This window comes from Esox lucius, chromosome 11 (assembly GCF_011004845.1).
Source record: "Esox lucius isolate fEsoLuc1 chromosome 11, fEsoLuc1.pri, whole genome shotgun sequence".
NCBI lineage: Eukaryota > Metazoa > Chordata > Actinopteri > Esociformes > Esocidae > Esox > Esox lucius.
In genome coordinates this window covers 48,288,952-48,316,088 of record NC_047579.1, presented here as the reverse complement: position 1 = coordinate 48,316,088, position 27,137 = coordinate 48,288,952, and the positions used below count along the sequence as shown (strand labels likewise).

Genomic DNA, 27,137 nt, shown 5'->3' with positions numbered 1-27,137 from the left:
CCCACCCAACACCCCCCCAAAGCCCCTGGCTCACTGACCCACTCCAACACAACACACAAATCAGGTTCTGGCCAGAACATACCAATTCAGGAGTACAAATGGGGGGAGGTGAGGTGGGTGACTTCAAGGTCAAAGGACTGGGCTGTCTGTAATGTGTCTGCAGTGCATCAATTACAGTTTGCAATGGTGGGTGGTGGTTCGGGGAGTGTGCGCCAACTGCACATGATAGAGCGCTTTGTCTCCAATCAGACTGTGTGTGTGTGTGTGCGCATGCGTGCCTGTTAGAGTGGTGCAAAAAAACACAAAGAAACATCCAAATGTTGAAACTACTGGTTGTTAACCACTGGCTGCTTTTGAACACCAACTGGTCTATAAATTAAGGCTTTTGTATAATGGCTGTTTGGAAAGGAGCTTATTTAGGTAATGTATGGCAGTGTCAGAATAAGCCAGTCCTCTGCTCTGTAGAACCGATGAGCTAATCCTCTGGCGGGGTTCTGACAATGTTCACACGTTATACCTGCGCAAGCACGCACGCACACACACACACACACACACACACATGCAAATTCACATGCACGCACAGACACACGCAGCCACACACGCACGCACACACACACATACTGTCCACTGGGGGATTTCTGCTTGTCTTCATTTGTAACTTTAGCTCTGCACATTTTCCATACAATATCAGCAGGTCTACAGAAATGTCATCGATGTGGTCTGGGAAGCTCACAGCTCTAAGTACATTAGTATGTTCCAGTCACGGCGACAGCATATGAGACACCAGCACTATCAATGGTCACCCTAACCTTCCACAGACAGACAAGCATGTATGACACACTGCTCAGACAGAGACGTGGATTCAAAGCATCGTGAGAAAGGGGAGCGACATAGCATTACCATAATTGTATTACAGCCTGTGCTGCGGTCTATATTTAACTTTTTAATAGTCCATGTAATGTTCATTTCAATGATTTTCCATCCACATCAGCTTTCTCCTGGGGTTAACATCAGGTTAGGATTTCAGGTTGGGACGTCGGGTTGGAAGTTGGGTTAGGATTTCAGGTTGGGACGTCAGGTTGGAAGTTGGGTTAGGATTTCAGGTTGGGACGTCGGGTTTGGATTTCAGGTTGGGATGTCAGGTTGGAAGTCGGGTTAGGATTTCAGGTTGGGACGTCAGGTTGGAAGTTGGGTTAGGATTTCAGGTTGGGACGTCAGGTTGGGACGTCGGGTTTGGATTTCAGGTTGGGATGTCGGGTTGGAAGTCGGGTTAGGATTTCAGGTTGGGATGTTGGGTTGGAAGTCGGGTTTGGATTTCAGGTTAGAAGTCGGGTTTGGATTTCAGGTTGGGACGTTGGGTTGGGATGTCGGTTAGGGATTTCGGGTAGAGCTGTCAGGTGGGACTTTTAATACTTTGAGACCCATTTTTTACCGTGCACAGGCAATGGCAGTGATTTCTTCCTGTGGGTTTCATTCACCCGTTTACTGGTTTTACTGAATAATGTCCAACATCCTAGCTAAATGTCCTTGTGTTCCATGTGCCTCTCCTATCTAATCATTTTGGTACTTCACTTAAGCTTTTCCACTTGCTATTCCAGGTCAATAATACCACAGCCTACCAGGCTCTCCTACTCTCTATTCATGTAGAGAAAAGTGTAAGGTGAATCATTTGCTAGATATGGAATACTTTAAATAGCATTCATACCACTCATAAAATCATTTAAATCTGCACACATTTTCCATAGAAATCCCCCAGAATATACTCTAGCAGAAAGGCAGCAGAGAGGCTTGCTTAGTCATTACCTATGAAAGAACAGTGAAGACATGTGACACGGAGCTCAAAAGGCTCTCCTATTGATCTCTAGGGACAATGCAATTAACTTACCTAGACTAGCCTATAACACCACAATGCAAGGCATAATTGTATTACTGGAGTACAATTGAGTGCAAAACAAATGGTACAATAAGCCGTTATTTGACTGTTTTGTTCCATTCAATCTACATTCAGCATTGTATGCACAGCCGGTGTTTTTGCTTCTGATACTGATGGGCTGTCTGTTGTGAACCATCATTCTCCCAAGTCATTGTATGTAGTGTAGCCACGTTCAGTGCTGAGAAAAGATTTATAAACCTTTAAGCCCTGTATTTGTACACACATATGTAATGTAAAATATTACCCTATGAGGTCTGAGGTCTGATTGCTTTCTGTTCTACCATTAATTACTCTCACCTGGTGAGCCTGCTATTAATAAAGAAAATTGAGTGGAACTGTCTTCTAGGTCCAGAGTTGTGTTTGAGGGCTCTGAATGAATCGGTTCAGTAAAATATTTTTGTTTGTTCTTGGTTTTGCTCAGTACAGTATAACTTTTACACAATAATGAATAATGTGTGGAGTTAAGTGATTAACAACATTGTCCTAAACACGTCTATATGAATCCATATAATGCCATGATGACGAAAAAAATTGTATGACCAGTAATAAGGGGGGCTAGAATTACTTTGGGATGTGATGTTTCCCCCTTTTTTTAACTCCTCGTTATTCTAACTTTTTCCATCATTATCCATAATCACGGACGCATAGGCATGAATGTGGAAGTGTTCCGAAGCATTTCTGACAATGAAAGTGACTGCAAAATGGAACAAGACATTATTCATCATTCAGTTCTGGTTGGGCAAATCATTTAGGGTGAGGTAACTGATAGATATAAATTATTTTCATCAAGATTTACATATACTCATTTACGGTTTTTAAAACCCAAGTTATGATGCTGAAGTGTTCAAAGTTGTTGCACAGTTTCATGTTGATTATTGGTCATGTGGTACAGTGGAACCTGCTGGTGGAAAATGTCCCGTTTTATGTAATTATATAGTATCACATTTTGAAAATAGAGTTTCCTCCCCCAGCATTGAACAAAACATGCTGAGGTGATAGAGTCAAAATCCATGTTTATAAACATGGATAGGTTGCTATATTCATTGTTAATTCTGGTTGTATTCATTCATTCATTTGTTTTTATGAGGCAGAGAGGGGGCCATTTTGGTACCGCACAAACAGATGGTACTGCTGACAGCTCTTCTATAATAATTACCACATTCCAGATTTACAGTGTTGTGAGGAAGCAAGTACACCCCTTGAAAAGTGTTGTATTTATTAACATATTTGACATATGGAATTTCAACATATCATTTAAAACATAACACAGAGGAAAATGTACTTGGCAATAGTTATTTATACAAATCTAGTGAAACACTATTCCCTACATAATTTTCTTATGCAGATATAATAACAAATACACCCTTAACCTCAATAGCTGTAGGTGTCACCCTTTGACAGAAATAACTTTTTTCTAGATGTTTCTTGTAACTGTATATGTAAGTATAAGTCTCTCACATCAACTGGGAATTGTTTTACAGTGTTTCTTAGAGTACTTCTTAAGCTTTGTGATGTTTTTTGATCCATGTATGTCCTGCTTCAATTTGCCCACAGCATTTCTATACTGTCAGACAGTTCTTTTGATCTTTGCACGATTATTACATGATCTAACTAAACCAAGTTGCTGATGTTAATATAAGGCCCACAGCATTCCTATACTGTCAGACAGTTCTTTTGATCTTTGCACGATTATTACATGATCTAACTAAACCAAGTTGCTGATGTTAATATAAGGCCCACAGCATTCCTATACTGTCAGACAGTTCTTTTTATCTTTGCACGATTATTACATGATCTAACTAAACCAAGTTGCTGATGTTAATATAAGGCCCACAGCATTCCTATACTGTCAGACAGTTCTTTTGATCTTTGCACGATTATTACATGATTTAACTAAACCAAGTTGCTGATGTTAATATAAGGCCCACAGCATTCCTATACTGTCAGACAGTTATTTTGATCTTTTGCACGATTATTACATGATCTAACTAAACCAAGTTGCTGATGTTAATATAAGGCCGGACCGTCCAGGTTATTCTCTTATTATTGTTGTGTTGTTGTTTTCTTATTGTTTACACCTGTTTAAGTGCATCAGATTTATCAGATTTTTTTGTAACTGCAATAGTACTGAAATAAACATTGAAGAAACATTTTTCAAACTCGACTCTTCTGGGGTTGTACTTAATTACCAAAATAATAATTTTCCTATGTGAGTTAGCATCCTCAAAAGTCAGTTTACTATAACATCATATTAATGTCCCTGTGGGTGCTTCTGATATTGGAAAAAGGGAACCATTTATTTTGAATGTATAGAGCTAGGTTACAAAACAGATAAATACTGTATTCAATCTATTATAAACAACCTATGTGAATACACACAGCTGTCAAAATAATGCGGTAAATACTAAAAATGTTATTCTAAAATTGTAATTCTAGCAAACAGAAACGTTGAATGGTGATTATAAACAGTCAAGTCTGCTGCAGTGAAATGCAGCCACATGTGAAATGGTGCAATACAATTTACATCTGTGGATTAAATTCAACCCACATAATCAATTTAGCTAAGATAGTCTGTAAACATGTTTCCAATACATGCCTCCTTAACTAAATGGTGACAGGACAATAGGATTTTTTTTTTTTAAACAAACAGTTAACACTAAAGTTGATCATTCCCATGTGATGTCTGATAAATCTTTCATGATTTGTTTGCTTGGTGCCACTAATGCACCAAAAGTTACTACAACAGGTCTCACTAGTACTGTAAATATCACATTCACATTTACCTCTCTTATAAAATATATCGACAAACAATAACATTAACAAACAAACATTTACCAGTAGAAATAGCTAAGAATTCATGCTTTCTCAACTTTCTTCTAAATATGGTTGTTCTTTGAAGGACACCGCCACCTGTTGTATTAGGTGTGTAACAAATGTCACTGCCCTAGAAATCTTTCTGACATGATATAAACCCATGCCCAAGGTGAAGCGCCCCTTAAATCCGGGAGCAATATTTTACAGTACACCGTTTTCACAATTGCAAATGGCGGAAAATGTTTTCCAAAACACATGAGGGAAGAAGTAACTTAAAATGTACTAAGAAATAACTTAAAATAGGGACGTTGTTCAGGAACACATGGGAGGACAATAACGACAATGAACAGGTGTCTGTGCGTGTCAGGTATCACTGTCACGACAGGCCTGCTGTGCCAAGGTGTGACAACCCATAATTCATCGGGATCAATGAAGACATTTTCTGCTATCATTGATACAAACCTTTTCATTGCAACATACTTTTTTGGGGGGGGGGTTTAATCAAATGTAACAAATACAGAGAGAAAGAAATGTCCTGCAATACATGTTTAGCTCACTGACATAAATTTGCGTGAGCCTGCTTGATCAACAAAGAAGTACTTGAGGTGGTTCACGACAGAATCAAGGTCACCCTATAAAAAAGATAGACGCTACTATAGATATTTTGAATTACAAGAGGGTACTGTTATAGCGAGTAGCATGAGAATCAAACAGTGACAGTAGTGCTACAGTGCACAGAGCAGTGAATGAACATCAGCCAAATGTCACTATTTCCACCACTTCCCACTCCTGAAAATGTGTTTTCATTCTGTACATTTAAATCTGAATGTGGAGAGGCAAAACAATGTAAAATCTATATACTATCCAAATGGTTAAGTGGTGATCAATAAAGAATGTGTTTTAGCAAAAGGCATTTCAACAACAGAGAATCCTATCAAAACGTATACAATTAATACACTTAGCTTAGGAAATATTTGGGCACTGACACAATATTCAGGATTTTGTCTCTGTACGCTACCACAATGGGTTTGACATGAAATAACGAGATGCAATTGAAATACTTACTTTCAGCTTTAATTCAAGGGGTTGAAAAAAAATATTGTATAAAACATTTGGGAATAGCAATACATTTTTATACATAGTCCTTTCATTTCATGGGCTCAAATGTTATTGGACAAATAAACACAATCATAAATAAAAAGTTAATTTTTATACCTTGTCGAGAATCCTTTGCAGGCAGTTACTGCTTGAAGTCTGGAACGCACGAACATCAACAAATGCTGGGTTTCCTCCTTTGTGATGCTTGCCAGGCCTTTACTGCAGCTGTCTTCAGTTGATGTTTATTCATGGGTATTTCTGCCTTAGGTTTTGTCTTCAGCAAATGAAATGCATATTCGATCGGGGTGAGATCAGATGATTGACTCGGCCATTGCAGAATATTCCACTTCTTTGCCTTAAAAATCTCCTGTCTTGCTTTTGCAGTATGATTTGTGTCATTGTCCATCTGTGATGTGAAGAGCCGTCCAATCACATCGCTGAATTTGGCTGAATCTGAGTAGACAATGTATATACACTTATATTCCTATAGACTTCAGAATTCATCCGGCTGCTTCTGTGTTCTGTCACATCGTCAATAAACACTAGTGACCCAGTGCCACTGGAAGCCATGCATGCCCATGCCATCACACTGCCTCCACCGTGTTTTGGATATGATGTGGTATGATTTGGATCATGAGCCGTTCCAAGCCTTGTCCATACTTTTTTCTTCCCATTATTCAGGTACAGGTTGATCTTAGTTGCATCTGTCCCAATAATGCTGTTCCAGAACTGGGCTGTCTTTTTTAAATGTTTTTTAGCAAAGTCTAATCCGGCCTTCCTATTCTTGAGGAAATCTGCTTCTATACTGTTATACCAGAGTAAAGCTAAGCTCCCTGAATGACCCCATGCCCTAATCTCCTTTGATGAAGTTTCTAAATATTTATAATTTCATAGACGCGTTACGCAGCTGGAAGGTGTTTTATCAGTTAAATAATCTGACCAGTAACCAAAAGGTTGCCTGTCCGTTACCAATCTCACCTGCAGATAGCATCCAAGCCAATGGAAACAGCGCCTCTCCGACTACTCATGTGTATCTGATTCTAAGTGGCCAAAAATAGTATGACAGCTAGCTCTACAAGCATTGGGCATCAGATACATGGGTGACACATAAAGCAGTGCTGTTCTGTGAGCACTGATGCATTCTGAACTGAGAAGGATTCAGTCACTTTGTGAAAACTACGAAGCACAAAAAAAGAACAAGAAAATCGGCTTCCAGTGAGAAAGCTAAACTGACCTCTTCCGCCTGTTGATAATTCTAAAATGAAAGGATTCTTACTTATATTATATGTATCAGTTATTTGTATTAATATCAGTCTATAGCCTTGGTTATTGTATTGTCTAGACTACTTTTTGAAATCCTCACCTTACGTCCTTGGCCTGTTGGGCCACAGGATGCTCTTCTTTCCAGGCTAATGAACAGAACTGATTGAAGGTCTGTTGTGTAACTGGGGTTTCAAGTTCTCCACTTTATGAACTGTCTGTAAGTGACACCTGAGATGACGGTGTAATTCAATTACGTCTTTTAAATTATTAAGTTGAACTGAAAAAGCACCTGGAGGCTGGGTATGCTGTTACTTTCACCGTGAATTATGTATCATGAGGGAAAGGTAGAGGGTAAACTTTAGAAAAGAAAATACAATCTGATAAAGAAAAAATACAAAATAATCATACCACTTCCCAAAAAGAAAGAGAGACATTTGCATTTAGGCATGAGTTAATTAATTCATGAACAAATTACTCAAACTCTCAACTATGCCTTGAATTGAGACATGAGAAATGCCTTAGATATACACAGTGATAGGCTTTAGGAAGTAATGTATGAGAAAGGCTGTGTTGTAAATTGAAATGTTTGCTTTGTGTGTGTGTGTGTGTGTGTGTGTGTGTGTGTGTATACAATGTCAACTGTAGTACAGAGAGATCCCTCAGCACAGCCCAGCACTGATGACTTGGACTCACGCTTGTGGAGAGAGTGATGGTGCACTGAGGGAGAATTGACTTTAATGGACCATAATTCAACAGTGTGAGTGGTGTGTGCGTTTGTGAGTGTGTGTGTGTGTGTGAGTTTGTATGGGAGTGTGTGTGTGTGAGTGTGTGTGTGTGTGTGAGTGTGTGAGTGTGTGAGTGTGTGAGTGTGTGAGTGTGTGTGTGTGTGGGTGGGTGTGTGTGTGTGGGTGGGTGTGTGTATATCTGTATATATAGAGATGGGGACAAAGGAAGAATTTCCACACTCTCGCATTTTAAATCTCTAGGTTGGACTGGACTGGGCTGACTTAAGCAAACCCATTGTCCCGGCTAAGACCTGAGCTCAGTCCTCAATACAGAACGGAGCGGCGAGCAAGAAGAGATGAGCAGGACCAGACAGTGTGAACTTGAAAAGAGCAGGGAGAAGGAGCAGCAGCGAGGAATGACTGAACACTCCCAAACACATCAATGTAAAGCTCTTCACGCGAGCACAACAGATGGGCCGGTACACGCTACACCATGAATACAGGCAGGGTAGGCCTGCTTTAGTGCCATGAAAATCAGCATCTTCTTGTGTTTTCATTGGGAGGACTTGTTTCAGCCGCCGTACTGGAGCCTTTTGGGTGTGAGCGGAAGTGGAGCGATTTCAGTGTCCAGGGAGTCAAACGATGGACACGATTGTCCCTGTGAGGAAGACAGTGATTTAACTAGTGAAGTGTTACTTGTAAAATCAGAGAACCAGACATGCGTGAGTGTGAGAAAGTAAAACAGAAGAATGAGCACGTGCGTGCGTGGCACGGTGTTAGCACTCCCGGCTCAACGCACATATGCAGCTCCCCGTTCAGAGACCAGTGGTCAATCCCCATGGTGTTCCATTCCAGCTGTGTCGCCCCCGTTTCCCTGCTGTTCCCACTCTGTCAGTAAAACAGGAACAATACAGGGGTGAATCTCCTTGAGAAAAGTGTCCGTGAGGCATGCACGTGATGTGGGAGTAGTGCCCCAGCTGTGGTTGTGAGAGGCAGGCTAATTTTCTCAGTGCACAGGAGTGCACGGCTAGGTGTCTTAATCTGCAGTGTAAGTGCATGTGAACACTAATCAGCTTAATGCACCAAACTGCACTACAGGGAAAGCTGTAGGGTGAAGCAGTACAAGAGACAGGGTAGATGAAAAGAAAGATAGGGAGAAATAGTGGGGGTAGATAGAAAGAAAGATAGGGAGAGATAGTGGGGGTAGATAGAAAGAGAGGGCGACAAAGAGAGGCGAGCGGGGTTCAAGGAATGGAGTGATGGAGATCCACAAAAAGAAACACTACACCGCTAAATTACAAGCAGGTGGTTCAACCTCTGAATACTGATTGGTTGATCAGGTATATGATAGCCATGATATATGTAAGCAGTCAGGCATCTGTATATGGTGAATATACCACACCTAAGAGCTTTTCTTTTCGAGAAGTGCCTGGAGACAGTGCTCACCCATATATGTATATATATATATATACAGTATATCTGCAATATATCACAAACTCCCAAGATGCCTTATTGCGCTTATGAACCTGCTACCAACACAATTCTAAGAGGAAAAAGTGATATATCTGTCCGTGGTATATGGTCTCTCATACCACAGCTAACCGCCAATCCGCATTCAGGATTCAAACCATCAGGTTTTTAAGGAGTCACATACACAGCTACATTTGAATATCAGCAGGTGCTTTGATTAGACAGCAGCTTGGTCAGTCTGTTTTGGAATGAGTGAGGTGTTTTGAAAGTGGCATGAACTAGTGTTGCAATTTGTCAGAGTCACTGGTGGCGGAGAGCTGAGATTAAAGCCGGCCAAAGCCGGAGTAGGTCCACCCTCTGCTTTCAGAGTAGCTCCAATCCTTCATGGGATGTTGTCACACAAGTTCATTTTAACTGTCTATTGTACGACTGCCCATGGCTGACCATTTCAAATCCCACACCATGTTTAACAGTTTAACAGACATTTTGGGCTGACGGCATCCTTTGACTTTGTACAAGCGTTAACAGGATGAAATATAACTATTCGGACCGACTTTTCTCCATGGCTCAGGCGTCCAGGTTTTGTGCTCTTTACATCAAGTTATACGTCTTTTTGAGTTGGCCGTGGATACAAGTGGTTTCATGAATGGCGGCACTTCCAGAAATACCAGCATTGTGAACATCCCAACGTACAGTGTGTACGCGCAGAAGTGGGACAGAAGTGCTGATTCATTTCTGTGGTCTTTTTCAAGGCTGTGCTTTTGGGGCATTGATTGACTTTCCTGTTAAACATCTGTCTATCCCTGTCACTCAGTCAATATAGTTTGTTCATGTTCAGCAGATGCTGTAATGGTTTTTCAGACTGTTTCCTTTGACACATTGAATAATATTACAGTTTTACTGACCGATGCAACCTGCATTTTAGGCACCCACTGTTTGGCCTGTTTGTTGCCACATGTTGCATTGAAAACTCAAAGTGCTAACTCTTTCATAGCCGACACATATAGTATGTACTGCTAATAGGCAATCAACCTGGTGGCCACGATGATTGATGTCAACTCCAATAAATGCACTATTGACAGTTTCTACCTTCAAAAGGAAATGTATCATTACTAGACCTTTCTTTTTATTGGCCAGTTTCTTTGCATCTCTGCCTAGAAGGCCAGCATCCCTGAGTCGCTTCTTCACTGTTGACGTTGAGACTGGTTTTGGAGGTACTATTTACTGAAGCTGCCAGTTATTGAACTGTGAGGCGTCTGTTTAAAAAACTAGAGACTTTAATGTATTTCTTCAGTTATGCATCAGGACCTCCCACTCCTCTTTCTATTCTGGTTAGAGCCAGTTTGCACTGTTCTGTGAAGGGAGTAGTACCCAGTGTTGTTCAGTTTTTTGGCAATTTTGCACATGGAATAGCCTTAATTTCTCAGAACAAGAATAGACCGATGAGTATCAGAAGAAAGTTATTTGTTTCTGACTATTTTGACCCTATAATCGAACCCACAATTGCTGATCCTCCAGATACTGAACTAGTCTAAAAAAGGCAAATTTTATTGCTTCTTTAATCAAGACAACCGTTTTCAGAAGTTTGAACATAATTCAAAAGGGGTTTTCTAAAGATCAATTTGCCTTTCAAAATGATAAACTTGGATTAGCAAACACAACGTGCCATTGGAACACAGGACTGATAGTCGCTAATAATGGGCATCTGTACGCTTATTTCGATATTCTGTAAATAATCAGCCAATTCTAGCTATAATAGTCATCTACAACATTAACAATGTCTACATTGTATTTCTGATACATTTGATGTTATTTTAATGGACAAAATAATTGCTTTTCTGTCAAAAACAAGGATATTTCTAAGTGACCCCAAAACCTTTGAACGGTAGTGTGTATCTTAAAACCATACCTTAAACCAAGCCACAATCCAAACGTGGTTAGTACAACCCACCAAAGCTAGTAAAGTTTCTTAGAAAAAATCCTTCAGGACCTCCAGGGTCCTTCTAGTCTTCCATAGCTCTAACCTATATAGTTTCCGAGTCACAGATTAAGCCTAGTCCTGGACTAAAAATCAAGCCCAAAGGAAAATCCCCAGTTTGTGTCTGAAAATTCTATGTGTACAGTATGTACAGTATGTACAGTATGTACAGTATGTACAGTATGCTTAAGCAATTCTGCATGAGGGATAATGAATTTAAAAGGTCATTCGATGTCACAATGGTGGTAGACACTTTTCAGCATTCAGGATCCGAAACTAGCCCGTTAATAATAATGAAATAATAAGAACAACACACGGTAAAGAGATAAAAGTATATTATTGTATTCTTCGGTATACTATAGTTTACTACTAAACATTATGGTATTCTATAGTAATCACTATGGTATTCTATAGTAATCACTATGGTATTCTATAGTATACTATAGTATTTTTGTGTGTGGGTGGTGGGGTAGAATATAAGAGATAAGGCTGTGTTTAAATTAAGTGAAGTGTATTTTCCATTTATTGGGATTTTTTTCTTCCATTACTGCAACATGGCAGAACAGACTGCCAGTGACAGATGTCTCTCTTTTACCGTCGCTTTCTCTATCTTTCCAACATCCTCCCTGTGGAGTTCACCATCCTGCCCCCCCTTCCCTCTTTCTCTCTGCAGCCCTACCCTCTCTGATGCTCCCCCTCTCATGCTCTGCCTTAATGTGTTTGCATGCTCACACTCTCATCTTCTCTCATCAAGTATAAAAGGCCTCTTGGTCTGCGATATCAGTGTTGTATATTTAATCTGTTGGTAGTGTTGGAGTTGTGTGGCACTCCACTCTCTCTCTGTGTCTCTGAGCCGTGTCAGTGGTAACTCTTGCAGCACTGGGGCCCTTTGAAGTTCTGCCCTACTGAATTAGGCCATTGCCCAGCAGTGTACAGCACACCAGCTCTGATTCATTTGCTATGTCTGCACAAACAGGTACACAAACGCGCAAACGCACATACATATACACGACACGTTTTAAATGTTACTATCCTTGTGGGGACCCCACAAAACATCCCATTAACTCTTCCTTATTCTCTCTAGTCTCAGTGTTTTTTTTCTTTCTGTCCCTCGCTCTCTCAATCAGTCTGTCTCACACAAACCCACACACAAATTGAAATTCATATCAACATACAAACCATCATCCACAGATGCATTCAAAGTCACACCCACTTCAAAACCTGTCAGTCTCTCTAAACCTTCTGTTTTAAGCACAGACACGGGGGAACTATGCACAAACTTCAGAGCAAACACAATTCTTTCTGTTCTAATTTTCCAACCACCTAGCACAATAAAAGTGCACATCCCACACAAAACATTGTGCATGTCCATCCATACCACCACTGCCACCACCAATCACCTCACACAACTGCCACCACCAATCACCTCATACCACTGCCACCACCAATCACCTCATACCACTGCCACCATCAATCACCTCATACCACTGCCATCACCAATCACCTCATACCACTGCCATCACCATTCACCTCATACCACTGCCACCACCAATCGTCTCATACCACTGCCACTATCAATCACCTCATACCACTGCCATCACCCATCACCTCATACCACTGCCATCACCCATCACCTCATACCACTGCCATCACCAATCACCTCATACCACTGCCACCACCCATCACCTCATACCACTGCCATCACCAATCACCTCATACCACTGCCATCACCAATCACCTCATACCACTGCTACTACCAATCACCTCATACCACTGCCACTACCAATCACCTCATACCACTGCCACAACCAATCACCTCATACCACTGCCATCACCAATCACCTCATACCACTGCCACTACCAATCACCTCATACCACTGCCACTACCAATCACCTCATACCACTGCCACCACCAATCACCTCATACCACTGCCACTATCAATCACCTCATACCACTGCCACCACCAATCACCTCATACCACTGCTACTACCAATCACCTCATACCACTGCTACTACCAATCACCTCATACCACTGCTACTACCAATCACCTCATACCACTGCTACTACCAATCACCTCATACCACTGCCACTACCAATCACCTCATACCACGGCCACCACCAATCACCTCACACAACTGCCACCGGACCCTCTGGACAAACTGGACAGAGGCCAAGGATTCTTTTTTCATCAATGCAATTAGTTGATTTTCCCTCCCACTCTCACCCTCTCTCTCTTTCCCTCTCTCCCTTACTCACTTGGCCTCTACTCTTTCCAGTGCTGATTAATTAGTCTGTTACAGTTGGATTTAACAAGCAGCTAAGTTGGGAAGATTCAGAGGGGGGGACATGGCTCTGGCCAGTCAGCCAGTCAGTCAGAGTACACTGGAGAGCGCTCGGGAGAGAGGGAGAGATTCTGAGGACATTTTTCTGTGAGCGGGAGACCTCATCACGGGTGCCAGCTCAGATGACCTCTGGGATTGCAGAGAGACGGACCACTCTTGAGAGAGAACGCTGGTGAGAAAAGTTCCACTCCCTAGGTCCAAACACTTCACAGCTCATCAGCCAGGGAGCGGGTGGGCCTGGATGGCCTGTGGAGCGGAGTGTGCAGCAGTGGTGCGCTGTGCACCCAAAGCCACTCAATCTTCACACAGTGTGTGTCATAATCGGATATCAATTACATGGGAACGCGAAGAGCCATTTCTAATTCAATCAGTCAATTCGGTGTCATCCTTCCCTCGCCACTCGTTTCTTCCCATCCTCTGTTTTCCTTGGTTGGTTTCTACTGATGCGATGCGTGACATGAAGCAGGACCCATCTAGGGCTGTAGTAGCGCTCTGCTGATTGACTGTCCATGCCACTGGTTGACCTAGACATAGCAGGGCCTTTCAAAGATTTTGTTCATCGTTACATAATGACCTGAAAGCAAAAATGGTTATTGAACAACAAGCAATCATTATCTTTTTCAAATCTAAACACTGGCGAAACCACCCGGGTGGCAGCTGCCACCCTACAAGAATGTATTGCCACCCCAGTTATCAGGAGTGTCTGCTGTAATATATTCATATTTAATTTTATTGAGTAGCCGAGTATTATATTGTATCTACTTTTGTTGTTAATGTCTATGGTAACCCGTTCCAATATCTTTGAGTCCCCCCCTACCCCCGTAAAATGGTTGAGTCCCGGAGTCCGCCTGCTCCTGACGGTGCTGCTCCCCCTTCCTGTGAAAAGTCAGTCCGTGGTACTCTATGCAACTGAGCAGTCAGGATCTCACTAGACTAGCCTAGTAGTAATGAAAGAAGGTACTGCCGCACATGTTAACTAAAAATACAATACAAAATGTAATCTTCTAATCTTACATTAGCAGCAGCCATTTATTATTGTTCAGATATGTCTGACATTGTCTACTAGCTAATGTAATGCAATCGTCAATATTTTTGGTAAAGTTCAACAGCTAGCAAATTTAATACGAAGTAGCTTGCCGTCATTGCCATGTAATGCTTGTCCTGATAGCTAACAAAGGGGCATTGAGCAATGTTGATGTAGCTTGGATGGATAATTAAATGGTTAATTTCATCTGTGGAGAAAATTCTCATCTATATATGATCTATATAACATCAACAAAATGTGATGTGTGGTCATATGTGATTAATAGTTGTAACAAAAATGTTGTTAGTATAATAAATTGCTACTCTATTAATTCAGTAGGCTATATTTAGTGTTTGTGTATTATTTCAAGCAATATAAGGCATTCATTTTCAGGACGCATAGAATTTTGCTTCTGCGCTAGTATAAACAATGTGTCCAAGTAAAATATTGCTTCTTTTCTCTCAATTTGTAAGTTGCATTTACAGCTCCAGAAAAAAGTAAGTATTTATGTGCTATATACAGTGCCACAGTAAGTCTATTGAGCTGTTGTCATACGGTTAGAGAGACATATATATTTGAGTATAATTGGCATAGCTGTTCTGCAGAATTTGGCCCAGATGTAGCATATAGAAATTGAACAGAAGCGGTCCGAGAACTGATCCCTGGGGATCTCTGCATGTCATAGCCACCCTATCAGAATCCTGATTACCAATGGTGACAAAGTAACTCCGGCCATCTAGATAAGTTCTGAATCAATCAAGGACTGTCCTGGAGAGTCCTACCCAATTTTCCGGCCTGTCTAGAAGTGTTCTATGATCTACAGTGTCAAATGCTGCACTGAGATCTAATAGAACCAGAACTGTTATCTTATCAGAATCAGTATTCAGCCGTATTTCATTTAAAACTTTTATCAGGGCTGTTTAGTACTGTGGTGAGGTCCGAAGCCTGACTGAAATTTGTCTAAGAGAGCGCCTGAGGTCACAAAATTGCTGAGTTGATTGAAGACAACCTTCTCAATGATCTTGGCTATAAAAGGGAGATTTTATACAGGTCTATAATTGTTCAATATACAGTACATCCCCCTTATCCGGGAGGGATCGGTTCTGCGAACGCTCGCGGATGTGGAAAATCACTCCCTAACACCCAGTTACCCTACACAAAATGCCCCATTGCCCTTTCCATGGTGTTATTGCACCATAATATTGTAAAAACATTGTGATTGGCAACTGAGATCGCTGTTTCTTCTTGTCTTTCAACATGTCACTATAAATGGCAACAGCTGATTATGGTACAGAAGATATAAAACACTTGTAAATACATTAAATATACATAAAACAATGTGTTTCTATTTTTTTGTATAGAAAAACCTCATGCAATTAACTGGATCGACGCTTGGATGGCCGAAATTAGCATGTTTTTAGAATTTTGGACTTCTTGAAAAAGTGTTGCGGATACTTGAGTTTCGCGAATGTGGAACCGCGGATAGCTGGGGGAATACTGTATATGCATCCAGTGTCCTTTTTTTATATGGGCTTAATGGCAGCTGTTATCATGGACACTCTGACTGTTCATAAGCAGCAAGGTGTGGTTCACTGTGTGTTGTGACTCATTCCTCCTGTAACCATCATTAAAATATTCTGTGACTTGTGCCACAATATGCAGAAATTGATTACCTTTGCAGAGAGCCATGGCAAGTTTACAGCGAGGTGCTGGATGTGCAGTGACCATTTCCCCCTAACATTTTCCAGATTTCCACTAGGTAGTGATTTCATTAGGCAGATTGACCCTAGTAATTTGAGCTGTAGCGTCTCTCCTTTTAACTACCTCAGTAGCAGTATTTACTGTTCAGTAGAGCCTGCTTCTACATGTTGGTAGTTTGTGCTTATCTCAAAGCTTGTTCAGTATATTTCTCTGTGTTTTTGCAAAACTGACTAACTAGTAACATACACTGAAGTCGATAAGTGCTAGCTAGTTAAAGTAAGTGCTCTTACCAGCTCCACAAGCACATAACATTAGCTACAGATTAGTTACCCAACATCAGTTAGTGTACACAATCTAGCCGAGTCTGATGGAACAAACACATCCGAAACCTTTGCTTGACCCTACAGTAGACTCCCATCTCACAATAAGTATTTTCATCATCTACACAAAAGGAATGTAGCCAAGATCAGGACAAATTACAACCAGTTATAAAAGAGGCAACAGTTTCGACCATTGCTCTGCATGTGTGTACCATAACAATACATCTGGCCTCACACCAGCCTGGGGCCAGAAAGAGAGGCAGAGCTCACGCACGCCAATGTGTGCCACATCCGTGACTGCAGCCCCAGATAAGGCCACATTAGCGTCCCTAACCCCCGATTCACTCTGACCCAGGGGGTCTGCCTGAATGACCTTGACAAAGTACACTTATAGCTAATATTGCACAGAGGGCTTGGCTGTGTTGCTGTCTTCGTGCCTCACAAAAAAAAAAAACTTTGGGAAATTTTAATCCATTATGCCTCCTGTAGCAGGTTATTTGACCAGGTAGATAGTATAAAAGACAAGGGTTTATTTTCTTCCTCTCAGCATGCATCTTTACCTTCACTAGCCCCCCACTATATACAGAGCAGACCCACATAAATGAGCAGTTCATTAAGCATTACTTAGACAAACATGCCCTCTCAAACACACACTGTCACACATTGTGCACATGATGGTACTCATGGAACTCCTGTCAAGCGTGTTTCTTCAATCCCAGGTGTTTGGACTAGTTAAAGTGGAATAACAGAATTGCGTGCGACTGCTTTTTCTCTTTCCTTTTTTCCTTCCCTTGTTTGTGTCTCATCCATCATATCTTTCTCTCTTTCTGTCTCCATGTCTTTCTGTTTGTCTTTCTCTTTCAGAACACAATCACCTGAATAACGCTGCCCTCTCTCCTCTGGGTCCGGCAATGGCGCTTTCCCACCCTCACAACAACCTTGGTCTGGGCTTTAATAAGTACACCTCACTAAAGGCTGTGGGTAAGCGATGCATCACTCCCGTACACACACATCTTGTCATGTACACCCACAGGCGATTGTAAACGTGTCAACAAGACAACACACCCCACTGTCCACATAAACCCTCTCAGATTTGAAAACCCGACACGAACAGAAATCCAAAATTCAATAAGACATTGCATGTTTTTTATATTTGCATGTGTCTATGTGCATACGAACTAGTCACGATTACACTGGATACTGGATACTGGAGTCTGTGACACTGGATACTGGAGTCTGGAGTCTGTGGCACTGGATACTGGAGTCTGTGATACCATAGATAAAATGTGACTAAGTGAAACGTGCAAATAACATGTTTCAGTTACCAAATAGATGATTCATAATGTTCTGTATATTACCTTATTCTCTAGATAATGTCTTCATATGATAATGTCTTCGATGACTCATACTGTACAGATACTAGTGCATGTTCTTCAAGGCACATACTGTAGACCAGCATACCGGCGTGAGAATAGTGATTAACATGACTCCCTGTTCTGCTACTGACTGTGTCTGGAGAGGTTTGAGGTTTGGGGAGATATTAGGACTGGCCCTTTGGTTCGATCACTCACAGACACACACACATACACACGTTCATGTGCATTTAATGGCAGAGCTTGACTTGGGCTGGAACGGTCCGGAACAGTGTTCCAGAACTTCTAATTTTAAGGAAAAGTGTTCCGGTACCTTTTTTTAGGAAAAAGAGCAAGCCTTATTGGGACAAGCCTTATTGGGACAAGCCTTATTTAACACATACATTTTGATGAACATTGTTTAATGTGCGATTTGGTAGTTCCTGCACTTATTTTATCCCAAGTCAAGCGCTGTGTAGGTGTAAAGTAGGTTTCTGTTGGATGCACACACACACATACACACACACACACAAACACACACACATACACACAGAGAACAATACATGATTGTATCTGATAATTCTGGACACACAAGAAAACATGAGTGCATATTTGGAATGACAGCGAAACAGTCACCTTCAAAATTACTGGCAACCTTGATAAAGATAAGCAAAAATACTATATAAAGAAAATCCATAAAAGATTATCTCACATCTTTTCACGTGACAACACTGAAAAGATTACGCTTCACTACAATGTAAAGTAGTGAGTGTACAGCTTGTATAAATTTGCTGTCCCCTCAAAATAACACAACACACAGCCATTAAACCGCTGGCAACTAAAGTGAGTACACCCCTAAGTGAAAATGTCCAAATTGCGCCCAAAGTGTCAATATTTTGTGTGGCCAGCATCATTTTCCAGCACTGCCTTTGATGCAGTGTGCAGCATATGGTCTGAGCACTCACAGACTGACCTCCCACCCCTTCAACCTCTGCAGCAATGCTGGCAGCACTCATACATCTATTTCCCAAAGATAACCTCTGGATTTAATATGTCCTGTTAAATCGCTGTATGGTCTCGGCCACCGTGCCGCAGCTCAGTTTCAGGGTCTTGGCAATCTTCTTATAGCCTAGGCCATCTTTATGTAGAGCAACAATAATTTTTTTCAGATCCTCAGAGAGTTCTTTGCCATGAGGTGCCATGTTGAACTTCCAGTGACCAGGGAGTTTGAGAGCGATGACACTAAAAATTAACACACCAATTCCCCATTCACACCTGAGACCTAACGAGTCACATGACACCAGGGAGGGAAAATGGCTAATTGGGCCCAATTTGGACATTTTCACTTTTGTTACCAGCGGTTTAGACATTAATGGCTGTGTGTTGAGTTATTTTGAGGGGACAGCCAATTTACACTGTTATACAAGCTGTACACTCACTACTTTACATTGTAGCAAAGTGTCATTTCTTCAGTGTTGTCACATGAAAAGATACACTCAAATATTTACAAAAATGTGAGGGGTGTACTCACTTTTGTGAGATACTGTATATAATACATTTATATTTTAGAGTAGTCAAGTAGCCACCCTTTGCCTTGATTATAGCTTTGCACACCCTTGGATTAACTGACTTTCCAACAAGACACACCTGTTAATTATAATGCATTCCAGGTCATTAAGCTGGTTGAGAGAATGCGAGAGTGTGGAAAGCTGTTATCAAGGCAAAGAGTGGCTTTGAAGAATCTACAATATAAAATATATTCTGGTCTGTTTAACACTTTTTGATTGCTACAATGATTCAATGTGTTATTGCAGTGTTTTGATGTCTTCACTATTATTCTCAAAATCCTGGTTTGTCTCACATAGTGGCAAAGAAATTGTTAATTGACCACAAAATCAACCTTTTTTCATAGCCATTTAAGTCTCTGGACTCTGGAATAACAAGATCTGTAGATACTCTCACCAGATACCTTCCAATGTTTTGTAGGAATCATGTAAGATAGCTCACAATGTTTTCTCCAATCTCATAAAACATTTCAGAAAAAGTTTCAGTGTCATTATCCTCTCAAGAAGATGTAGCTGAGGTATTGAAAACAGGAGTGCTAATAATTTTGACACTGAACTTGAGACTTGAGAGTTAAAAATGTTAAGGGTATTATTTAATTGACCAACATCATTCAATTATATTGAGTTTAATCAAGGGCATCATAATCATTCCTGCCTGCCTTCATTATCTCAAAAAGTTCAAAAGATCCACCTGAAACTTGGTTAATATTAAGTTTTACATATTGTCCAGATTGAAGAAAGGTACGTTTTGGGGAATTTAAATACATTCTAACAAAAATGCAAGTAGATACACTCACCTAAAGGATTATTAGGAACCCCATACTAATACTGTGTTTGACCCCCTTTCGCCTTCAGAACTGCCTTAATTCTACGTGGCATTGATTCAACAAGGTGCTGAAAGCATTCTTTAGAAATGTTGGCCCATATTGATAGGATAGCATCTTGCAGTTGATGGAGATTTGTGGGATGCACATCCAGGGCATGAAGCTCCCGTTCCACCACATCCCAAATATGCTCTATTGGGTTGAGATCTGGTGACTGTGGGGGCCATTTCAGTACAGTGAACTCATTGTCATGTTCAAGAAACCAATTTGAAATGATTCGAGCTTTGTGACATGGTGCATTATCCTGCTGGAAACCCTAGAAATGGTTGTGCGTGAAAATCACAGTAACTGAGCAGATTGGGAAATACTCAGACCAGCCCGTCTGGCAACAACAACCATGCCACGCTCAAAATTGCTTAAATCACATTTCTTTCCCATTCTGACATTCAGTTTGGAGTTCAGGAGATTGTCTTGACCAGGACCACACCCCTAAATGCATTAAAGCAACTGCCATGTGATTGTTTGATTAGATAATTGCAATAATGAGAAATTGAACAGGTGTTCCTAATAATCCTTTAGGTGAGTGTATATACAACAAAATTAATTCACAGCTTTTGAGGAAAAAGTGTAAGGGGCTATAAAAAAAAACTTGTTGGTCCCCACATGACAAAAACTCTGTGTGGAATTGACTTCTGACACTGCTGCCAGGTATCTCACCTCGGAACTTTATCAAGAAGTGTTGTCACTATAGCTAACTAACTGTGCATTCATGCTAGTAACACAAGACTGAGCAACCCACAAACGGTATGTATTTTCTACCATGAAAATCTTAGGGTCACTTAAGGTTATTTTAAAACTTTTGGGTGATTTGAAGAAACCTTTTCACATACAGGAAGGGGTTGGTCGTAAAACCCGTAGGTCATTCAAGGGCGCTATGCAAAAAAAATTCTAATTTGATCAAGTGCACTGGAAGTGGAAGGCACAGAGATGATTGGAGATCCGACAGGTGAGAAACAACTCACAACGGACTGAGGAGAAAGGTGAGTAAATGTTAGTCATTCGCTAGCTATGACAATTCTACAAATTAGCTAGTGTTATCAACTAACGTAAACATAATATATAATACAAAGGACTGTAGCTATCAGTGTTGCCAGATGGGGCTATTTTTTATGACAATGTGTGGGCAAAAATGGCCTTGGTTGCATTGATTTTCTGGTAGGTTTGATAGTATAAATACTGTTTGGGCGGCATTTCCACGGGTAATTGTGTGAAATATTTTCAGTGTAATCTGGCAACTATATCCTACATTTTTTTCATCAGCTAGCCAAGCTACAGCCTGTAGTGTTTCCTTGTAATTCTTGTATAAGTCTAAGTTAGTTTTAGCTAGCTATAGTAAGTAGCTAGTTTTACTAGTTAAGTTATACTGTAATTACATTAATGTTAGCTAACATATTTATCTAGCTAGATTCAATTCTGAGAAATGGTAGTCCTCATTTATACCCATGATCCACTCTTATAATTTCCTTCCATCTTCCTCTTTAATCCCTTTATAATTCTGTCCGGTTCCAATAGCCAAAAAAACCTGACCCAATCTTTTATGTTAAACCTGACCAAAAAAAGATGACATGATTTTTCATGTTAAACCTGACCAAAAAAAGATGAAGGTAGTACAAGTGGTGTGCTTGCTTGCTTGCTTGTTATTAAAAGGGGTAGTGACTGCAGTAGAAATCGTATTAATGTTTAGGTAGGTGAAAATATTTTTTTCATTTATTTATTAATTTATTGGAATGGTCTACCATGTTACAGTAAATTTGGTGTCTATAGTGTAAATGGTTCAATAATTACTGTCAAGGCAAGGTTAAAGCAGGGATTTACCAGGGCTGAAACCCCTGGACCCCAGCCTGTATATGTCCTGATAAGCAGAGAATATTTGTTTTTAGATTGTTTTACTCCAGAACAGCACTTCTGTTGCACTTTGACCATAACCATACAATTTTATCTATAGGATATTTTCTAGGTGTTAACCTCTAGATAGAACTGTTGTTTAACTTTTATGGACTATCTAGGGAATATATTTATATAGTTGGTTTCAAATTTCTAAATTCAACTGCGAAAAAAAAAAATCTACTGCTAAAAGAAAAAAATGTTTTGAGTTCTGTGTTGGACTTTAGTTCTTGTCGAATTCAACAGCTACTCAGTCTAGTGACCACAAAAACAAAACATAATTAAAAAAAGAAGATTAGATGTATAATACAGAGGACATAACAACTGACACAGAACGATTTAAGAAGATTTAATTAAATAAATAATTAAGATAGGAGAATTTTCCACCACATTCAGATCTGCAATGTGATTCAACATTGAACCAGCAGGTTTAATTACAAATGCAAGCATGGAGAACCCACAATACAGGATCCTAGATTTTGTTGGGATATAAAATCGCCCAAAATGGAGCTGTCATGACATCATACAAGGACTGGGACCTGATCGTGAAATGTATTGGGTTTCCTTGAACCTTGTGCTATTTACCATTCATTTTAGTTTACACAATGTATGATAATTTTAAGTATGAACAGCCTAAACATAAAGTTTGGTTTGGTGTCCCTAGTGTGAATGCTTCAATGGTTACTGTCTGTTGGTAAGGTACTGTATAGCAAGAACCATGTATAAACAGAGTTTGACCAGGTTTTAGAATGGCCATCACATTAATGCCTTTAATCTCAAAATATTGGCAGTGTAAAAATGAGTTCATTGTTTTGATCGCAATGTAAAAATAAATTGTTTTGATGTTTTTAGACTGAACTATTTAGGTTACTGTAACTAGGTTTATATTTTGGAAATATACATGGTTATAGTTTTTAAGAATTTGGGATAACCTGAATGTGAAAAAAGTTAGTGGGTTGTTTATTCAAATGTAGGCAGATTTAAATTGTTTATAAATCATTAACATTTTAAAGAAATTGATTGTAGGAAAGTAACACGTATGTGTTGGTTTTTTTGTATCTAGTTTGAACAGTTCAAGAGTTACTGTTAGTGGTTTTTTTTGTGCTAAGTATTCAAATATCTAGTATGCATATTTATGTAGTTGAAGCTAATATATATTTTAAAGAATGCATGTTTTGACAGCCTGAACATGCCATAGTGAATTTTGGCTCTCTAGCTTTAACACTTGGTGGTGTGAGTTAATGTATGTTCTTATACAAATGTCTTCTAATTCAAATGAATTAGAAGACATTGAAAATATCCTGTGTACAGTAGTTCACTTGGTAAGAGCACAGTGCTGCATCACCAGAGTTATGGGTTTAAGTGGGGGGGGGCCTGAATGGGGGGAAAGTATTAAAATGTATGCACTCACTACTGCGTGTCACTCTGGATAAGGGTGTCTCCTTAATTATTGAACCGCTTTTGGGAATTTTAAGTTAGGATAGCCTTAATGTTTTAAAGTTGGTCTTGTAGCTTAATGGAACAAGGAGCATGGATATTTTGAATATTAACCACTGTCTTCTTGAGGTTCACATTTGAACCCTTGTTAATGTATTTTAAAATATATATATATATAGTTGAAAACTAAGCATTTTATTAAAAGACTGGAGTTAAACAATGTATGTTGGGCAAGTCTGAAAACCTCAATTTAGATTTTGGAGTTGATAGCTGAAAATATAATATTATATAATGTTATTATACACTAATCTATAGCCATTTTATCCCTATTGAAATGCATTGTGATCTCATTGAATTTTTAAGTTGTAAATGTTATTAATGATTTAGTCACAGCTATCCAGAGCAATGAATACATTATCAGTTTTATACATTTAGTATATTTAGACTGAACATTTGGTATAAAAAAAAAAGGAGGAGCGGACAAATGAGCTGAGGATGATTCGGTGGCCATAAAGATATGAGAATCAAATTGGAAATGTAACACCTCTTTACTGACCCCAGAATCCAGTCCAAAAGACAGCACCCTATACGGAGATTTATGTTCCCTTCACTGATTCAGAAGCAAGTTGGATCATATGTATTATGCTGCTGGCTACCAAAAATATTTTCTCAAGCCATCTACATTTGGTTCTTTACATATTAAAGTGGGTTTTGTGTTAATAGCTTAAATTGTTTAAGCACTAGAAAGTGTTGAGTTAGTCAGATGATTACAGTATTTAAGAACTCAAGTGTTTTGCATTACTATGTAAGCCTACCTACATTCATAAGTATGAAGTTCTATATAGAGTTGTCCAAAGTTTTTAGCAAGCACATACAGTATAGTATTAGTTGTATGCCGGCCATATTAGGTGACCATTAACATTAATGAAACATTGGCCCAAATATAAATAATGTGTTTGTTGACTATAGAAGAAAATCTTTTAAACCTGTCCAATAATTTTGGTAGGGAATAACAGAAAAGAGATTAACAACAACAACAGTTAAGCGAGATCTGAGCTATATGGAATTGAGAAAAATATTGTGAGAAGTTTGAGTTGAATCATTCAACCTTAACATTTAAAATATTATTTTGGTTAGTTACTTAATATTAGTAGTTCAAGCCAGCACACACACTCACTCACATACACACACACACACACACACACACACACACACACAGAAGAGCTCTCCAAAATGTAAAATGTCTACATAATGAAGAAGGAAGGGATTTACTAACATGAGAGAAGTGACATAAACAACAGACAATCTCATTGGTTAGATTGGGGTTAAAGTCCCCATGCAGTTTTTTAATGGGATTTTTAAATCCTCACTTTTCTCATGTGCTTTCTTTTACAAACCTCCCAAATACCATTCCAGTGTTATTTCGATGTTACAGTGTGTAAATATCACCCTACAAATAAGAAAATTGGGGTTTGACTGCCCTGGGCTTTTAAAAAACGCGTAGTATTGTATTTAAGTTTAATCCAGAGAATGTTTAATAATGTGTGATGTGCCATGAAGTAAAATGTATAACTCAGAATTCCTCCTGTAGTAAATAAGCTAGCAACGGGCTAAGTTAGAGAGCACCTGCTCTCTTGCTAGCTAACTACCCATCGATTGGGTATGTATGAAATGGGAAAAGGTGGCGCTGCTCAAAGTCATGTCATAGATAGTGGCAATACTGTAGATGACTAAAAAAGAAAACATGTTGTTTGTGCTTTGACCTGAGGGGTTTATATTTGATACTAATATATAATTGGTCAATGTAGCATTCACGTTTAGATTTTAAAATTGATATGTCGGGCAAAAATTCCAGACCTTTCTTAAACAGTTATTACACAAAAAAAGACATAAACCTCATTTTAACCATTTCAAATTATTTTGGGTTATTTCAGCATTATAGTGTGAACCATTAACCATTTCAAATTATTTCGGGTTATTTCAGCATTATAGTGTGAACCATTAACCATTTCATTCTTCATTCCACATACACCTGCATCTTTCTTTTTCACCATCACACAAAACCGCGCACTTGCTGCACATATTAATTGTGTCTGGCTTTGTGACGTTCTCTCTCACAGAAATGACCGTGATCTCAGTGACATCCGCTGATGCTGAAGATCCTCTGTCCATCCAACCCAGGAGCTCCTCTTCTCTGTGGATTTAAAGACAGGTAGCTACAGTAGCAAGTATAAAATCAATGTCATGTGTTGTTGCGTGTACACAAAGTTATTTGGGACATTTTAAAATAATCCCTTGTTCACCAGAGCAATAATCAGGGATATTTACCTCATATCCAATTTAAATCTTGCATACCACTTCCCCAATGATGAACGCCCAAAGATACACCCCATATGGATGTATTGCAGGAACATGGCTGTTGTTTAACTGTGAATTTGTTTCCAGGCTCGTCTCTCATTCACACACAAACATGTAGATACACACACACTGGACCTGCTTTAATGAATGGGCCCATTGTGGTGGATGTTTCACCATGACCTACACCTTCTCATGTAAACGTCATGTTGGGAAGTGCATACTTCAACGAGGGGTGTAGAACTGAGATAAGACTAAGTTGTCCCAGCTTATTATTCTTCCCTGGGCTGCAAACCATTGTGTTGAGCATTCCTTAATTTTGCTTAGAGCTTTCACATCTGCTTTCATGGTTAAAGCCAAGGGGATAGGGATATTGGAACATATTGACTATCTGCCATAATGTGTGTGTGTGTGTACTGTGTGTACTGTATGTTTATGTAAGTACAGTATGTATTTATTTATTTATGTATGTATATACCGTGGGGAGAACAAGTATTTGATACACTGCCGATTTTGCAGGTTTACCCACTTACAAACCATGTAGAAGTCCGTCATTTTTATCACAGTTACTCTTTAACTGTAAGTAATTCATTAGCATGTTATTGCATGACATAAGTATTTGATACATCAGGAAAGCAGAACTTTATATTTGGTACAGAAAGAGTTTCCTGTAGTTCTTGACCTGGTTTGCACACACTGCAGCAGGGATTTTGGCCCACTCCGCCATACAGACCTTCTCTAGATCCTTCAGGTTTCAGGGCTGTCGCTGGGCAATACAGACTTTCAGCTCTCTCCAAAGATTTTCTATTGGGTTCAGGTCTGGAGACTGGCTAGGCCACTCCAGGACCTTGAGATGCTTCTTACGGAGCCACTCCTTAGTTGCCCTGGCTGTGTGTTTCGGGTCTTTGTCATGCTGGAAGACCCAGCCACGACCCATCTTCAATGCTCTTACTGAGGAAAGGAGGTTGTTGGCCAAGTTCTCGCGATACA

The 27,137-nt window shown here is 39.8% G+C and overlaps 1 protein-coding gene across 5 annotated transcripts in view; it reads left to right on the top strand.

Annotated features, from left to right (window-relative positions):
* Positions 1–27,137, top strand: part of LOC105013407 (protein shisa-8) — a 94,335-nt gene that overhangs the window by 51,209 nt on the left and 15,989 nt on the right. For all 5 annotated transcript variants that reach the window (XM_020051225.3, XM_020051224.3, XM_013135955.4 and 2 more), the window contains one exon: positions 17,535–17,651. In XM_020051225.3, the coding sequence (XP_019906784.2) occupies positions 17,535–17,651 (117 nt within the window). The remainder of the gene's footprint in view (positions 1–17,534; positions 17,652–27,137) is intronic.